The 5,021-nt window shown below is 40.9% G+C and overlaps 1 protein-coding gene across 1 annotated transcript in view; it reads left to right on the top strand.

Moving 5' to 3' along the window:
- si:ch1073-398f15.1 (cardiomyopathy-associated protein 5) overlaps positions 1 to 4,459 on the top strand; it is a 103,237-nt gene extending 98,778 nt beyond the window's left edge. The window contains exon 13 of the mRNA XM_043706803.1: positions 4,163 to 4,459. Coding sequence (XP_043562738.1) covers positions 4,163 to 4,415 — 253 coding nt within the window. The 3' untranslated portion in view covers positions 4,416 to 4,459. The remainder of the gene's footprint in view (positions 1 to 4,162) is intronic.
- The last annotated feature ends 562 nt before the right edge of the window (positions 4,460 to 5,021 follow it).

Genomic DNA, 5,021 nt, shown 5'->3' with positions numbered 1-5,021 from the left:
TTCGACTGGGACAACACTACTATTATAGGACAAGCCAAACAGAGAACAGCCAGGGAACTCCTAGAGGCATGGCACTCATCCACAGATTCAATCAATGAGCACATCGACCTGGACCCAATATACCGACCACTGCAGTGGACAGCTGGAACTGACAACCGGAAGCAGATTCAAACCACTGTAAATGCCGGAGGAAAGATCACAGAAGCGCTTCACAGGAGGCTCCCAAGCACCGAGGATATAACCTAGACAGGGGACGAAACGTCTGCAACACAAATTCCCAGCTCGGCGAACAGAACCACAACAAACCTAACCCTATCCAAATATTTAAATCCCAGACTCTTCTAGTCTGCATGGTTCATAAACTACATTCATTCAGGATGCCTCTAGGACAATTTATCCAGCTATGTTAAAACAGTATTGAGTGTTTTTGCTTCACAAGACTGACATTATTATAGATCTGAAAGTTCATAACACAGGGCCTGTAGCTTCAAACAGCATTCACCCAACATACAGTTGAGTAATGAATAATTGTGAAAACCCACAAGATTCCTGCTACATTGAGGAATTGTTTTTGCTTTTCAGTTGTAAGTTGACCATTTTTTTCAGATGCAGTAATTTAACAAATGTAGCTAACTAATGAAAAGCATGTGCTTGTATTCCTTAGCGCTTAAATGTTATCATTCCCCATCCTGTAGATAGATTTTTGTAGTAGAGCTGTTATGATAATAATTCACGACACAAGAACATGGGAAGTACGGGCAGGAGTAAAACATTCACTCTTCAAACCTGCCCTACAATCCCAGATCAAAATTGATCTGTCCCAGGCTTTAACTTCTCTTTCCTGACAGCTACTCATTACCCTAATCTCCTCTATTTCAAAGATCTATCTACGTCCTCTTAAAATATTTTCAGTTCTTGAACCTCCTTGACTCTTTGGGGTAAAGAATTTCAGTTATTCACCACTCCCTGAGAGAAGAAATGCCTCTACATTTCACTTTTAAATGAATGCCCCCCATTCTGTAACTATGTACCCTCATTCGTGATTTCCTCTATTAATGGAAGCATCTTCTAAACATTTATCCTGTCAAACCCTTTCAGAGGTTTATGTGTTTTAATAAGATCGTTTCTCATTCTTCTAAACTCTAACCAGGTCAGGTGTCAGATCTCTCAGTGGGAGAGCATTTCGGTGATAGTGATCACAACTCCCTGACCTTTACTATATTCATGGAGACTGATACGAGCAGACGGTATGGGAAAGTATTTAATTGGGAGCGGGGGAATTACAATGCTATTAGGCAGGAACTGTGGAGCTTAAATTGGGAACAGAGAAGTGCACGACAGAAATATGGAGGTTGTTTAGGGAGCACTTGCTGTGTGTACTGGATAGGTTTGTCCCACTGAAGCAAGGAAGGGAAGCTAGGGTGACAAAACCTTGGATGACAAGGGATGTGGAACATCTAATTAAGAGGAAGAAGGAAGCTTACTTACGTTTGAGGAAGCAAGAATCAGACAGGGGTCTAGAGGGTAACAAAGGTAGCCAGGAAGGAACTGAAGAATTGACTTAGGAGAGCTAGAAGGGAGCATGAAAGAGCCTTGGCAGGTAGGACTAAGGATAGCCCCAAGGCATTCGTCACTTAAGTGAGGAACAAGAGGTTGGCCAGAGTGAGAGTAGGACCAATCAGAGATAGTGGAGGGAACTTGTGCCTGGAGTCAGAAGAGGTAGGGGAGGTCCTTATTGAATACTTTGCTTCAGTGTCAATTAGTCTGAGAGACCTTGTCATTTGTGAGGACAGCATGAAACAGGCTGATATGCTCGAACAAGTTGATGCTAAAAAGGAGATTGTGCTGGAAATTTTGAAAACGTGAGGATAGATATGTTCCCTGGGCAAGACGGGATATACCCAAGGTCTCTATGGGAAGTGAAGGAAGAGATTGCTGTGCCTTTCGCAATGTTCTTTGCATCCTCATTGTCCATTAGAGTAGTGCCAGATGACTTGAGGGTAGCAAATGATATTCCCTTATTTAAGAAAGGGAATAGGGATAACCTTGGGAATTACAGACCAGTCAGTTTTCTGTCAGTGGTGGGCAAATTACTGGAGAGAATTCTGAGAGACAGGATTTATGATTATTTGGAAAAGCCTAGTTTGATTAGAGATAGTCAGCATGCCTTTCTGAGGGGCAGATCATGCCTCACAAGCTTTGTTGAATTCTTTAAGGATGTGACAAAACACATTGATGAAAGTAGAACAGTGGATGTGGTGTATTTGAATTTTAGCAAGGTGTTTGATAAGGTTCCCCATGGTAGGCTTATTCATGAAGTGAGGGGACATGGGATACAGGGAAATTTGGCTGTCTGGACACAGACTTGGCTGGCCCATAGAAGACAGAGAGTGGTAGTAGATGGAAAGTATTTAGTCTGGAACTCGGTGTCCAGTGGTATTCTGTAGGGATCTGTTCTGGGACCTCTGCTGTTTGTGATTTTTATAAATGACTTGGATGAGGAAGTGGAAGGATGGGTTAGTAAGTTTGCCGATGACATGAAGGTTGGTGGAGTTGTGGATAGTGTGAAGGGTTGTTGTAGGTTGCAACGAGACATTGACAGGATGCAGAGCTGGGGCTGAGAAGTGATTCATTTTGGAAATTGAATGCAGAGTACAGGGTTAAAGGCAGGAGTCATTGCAGTTTGGAGGAACAGAGGGATCTTGGGATCCACGTCCATAGATCCCTCAAAGTTGCCACCCAAGTTGATAGGGTTGTTAAGAAGGCATATGATGTGTTGGCTTTCATTAGCAGGGAGATTGAGTTTAAGAGCCAGAGGTTATGCTGCAGCGCTATAGAAACCTGGTCAGACCATACTTGGAATATTGTGTTCAGTTCTGGTTGCCTCATTATAGGAAGGATGTGAAAACTTTAGAGAGGGTGCAGAGAAGATTTACCAGGATGCTGCCTGGATTGGAGGGTATGTCTTATGAAGAAAGATTGAGGGAGCTCAGGTTTTCTCATTAGAGTGAAGAAGGATGAGAGGTGACTAGATAGAGGTGTACAAGATGATGAGAGGCACAGATAGAGTGGATAGCCAGAGACTTTTTCCAGGGCAGAAATGAACATAATTTTAAGGTGATTAGAGGAAGGTTTAAGGGAGATGTCAGAGGTAGTTTCTTCACACAGAGAGTGGTGGGTGCATGGAATACACTGCCAGCAATGGCAGTAGACTCAGATACATTAGGGACATTTAAGCGACTCTTGGATAGGCACATGGAAGATAGCACAATGAAAGGTATGCAGGTTAGTTTGATCTTAGAGTAGGATAAAAGTTCAGCACAACTTGGAGGGCTGAAGGGCCTGTACTATGCTGTACTGTTCTATGTTCTAATGAACCAAGGCCTAATCTGTTTAGCCATTCTTGATAAGTCAACTCTTTCATCCCAGGAATCAGCCTAGTGAATTTCTTTAGATCTGCCTCCCGTGCCATATATTCTTTGCTAAATACAGGGACCCAGAACTGTACACAGTGTTCTGGGTGTGTCCTCACCAACACCCTTTCTAGTTAGGACAAGATCTCACTATTTTTAAACTCCAGCCCACCAGCGATAAAGGGTTCAAAAGTTCCATTTGCCTTCAGAATGATTTGTTGCATTTGCCTGCAATACCTTTTGCGTTTCATGCACAAAAGCTTCCAAATACATCAATGTTGTACATTTTTGGAGTCTTTCTCGATTTAAATAACAGTCTGCCTTTTGATTCTTCCTACCAAAGTGTATGACCTCCCCTTTCTTACATAAAACTCCACCTGTCAGGTTTTTAGCCCACCAGCTCAATCTATCAATATCACCTTGTAGATTCCTTGTGTTCTAATGATAAATGCTCTCCCACCTAGTTCAGCATCTACAGCATATTTGGATGCTTTACATTCTGTCTCCTTCTCCAGCTCATTAAAATAGATAACAAAATTGAAAGTGTTGGACAAATCATTGTGGCACATTTAAAATGAAATAGACCTACTAATCCAAACTCTATGCCCTTCTTACATAGGTCCACACTTTCAGTCTGTTTCATAGTGATACTCACTGCTGAACACTCCTCCCAGCCCAGTGGGTTGTTTCTTTCTGCTTTGCATATGCCTGATTTGTTATCTTGTTTACATTCTTTCTCTTTCTAATAGGCATAGATATGAATTTCTTCACAATGGTGCATCATATGATGTCCTTATCACCGATTTCCCAGCAAGAATTGGTGTCTTTGTGAACTGTGACATTGGGCAATTGTCGTTTTTCAATGCGCAAAGTGGACAGTTACTTCATGCCTTCCAGCACCAGTTCACTGACTTCATCTGTCCAGCATTTGTAGTTGAGAGGCCTGGATTTCTGACTGTCTGCACTGGAATTGAATTTCCTGAGTTTGCAAAATGCAGTTAATACTATTTATATTTGATGTCATTAAAGTCTTTAATTGTCCAAGCTTTTGAAGAGTAGCTAATGACCATTGCTGTTTATTTTCATAAAGGAACCCAAACTTAATCTGGTACATAATTGAAGGTCTGCTTGTACAGTCAGAATTAGGCTATTATAAATTCAGTATGAATGATTATTGACAAAGTAAATCGGTCTCTGCAATTCACGTAAAGATGCCCAAATAAGATTTTGCTCACGTTAATATGAGACTGTCAATTGTACATAAACCTACCTTCAACCAAGAAAGGGCACTGATTGTCATTTGGAAATATTTATTTATTTGTCTTATCTCCATTCTTTTGAACTGGAGTCGAATCTGAGACATCCGGGGCTTTACACATTATTAATTAGATTTGATTTTTTTCCAGTTTTAAGAATGATTTTAATTGTAGTTCATTTCAATGGAATCCTTTTTGGAAGAAAAGACCATTTTAACCCAATACATGCTAGGCATTCTCTCAATTAGCAAAAGGTTATGCTCAGGAGCCATGCAACTTTAACAATTTAAAATATGTGTTTTATTTAAAGATGTGTAATATCTTACCCCATCGTGTTTACTGAGATAAAAAA

Source organism: Chiloscyllium plagiosum, chromosome 2 (assembly GCF_004010195.1).
Source record: "Chiloscyllium plagiosum isolate BGI_BamShark_2017 chromosome 2, ASM401019v2, whole genome shotgun sequence".
NCBI lineage: Eukaryota > Metazoa > Chordata > Chondrichthyes > Orectolobiformes > Hemiscylliidae > Chiloscyllium > Chiloscyllium plagiosum.
This window is presented reverse-complemented; position numbering and strand designations above follow the sequence as displayed.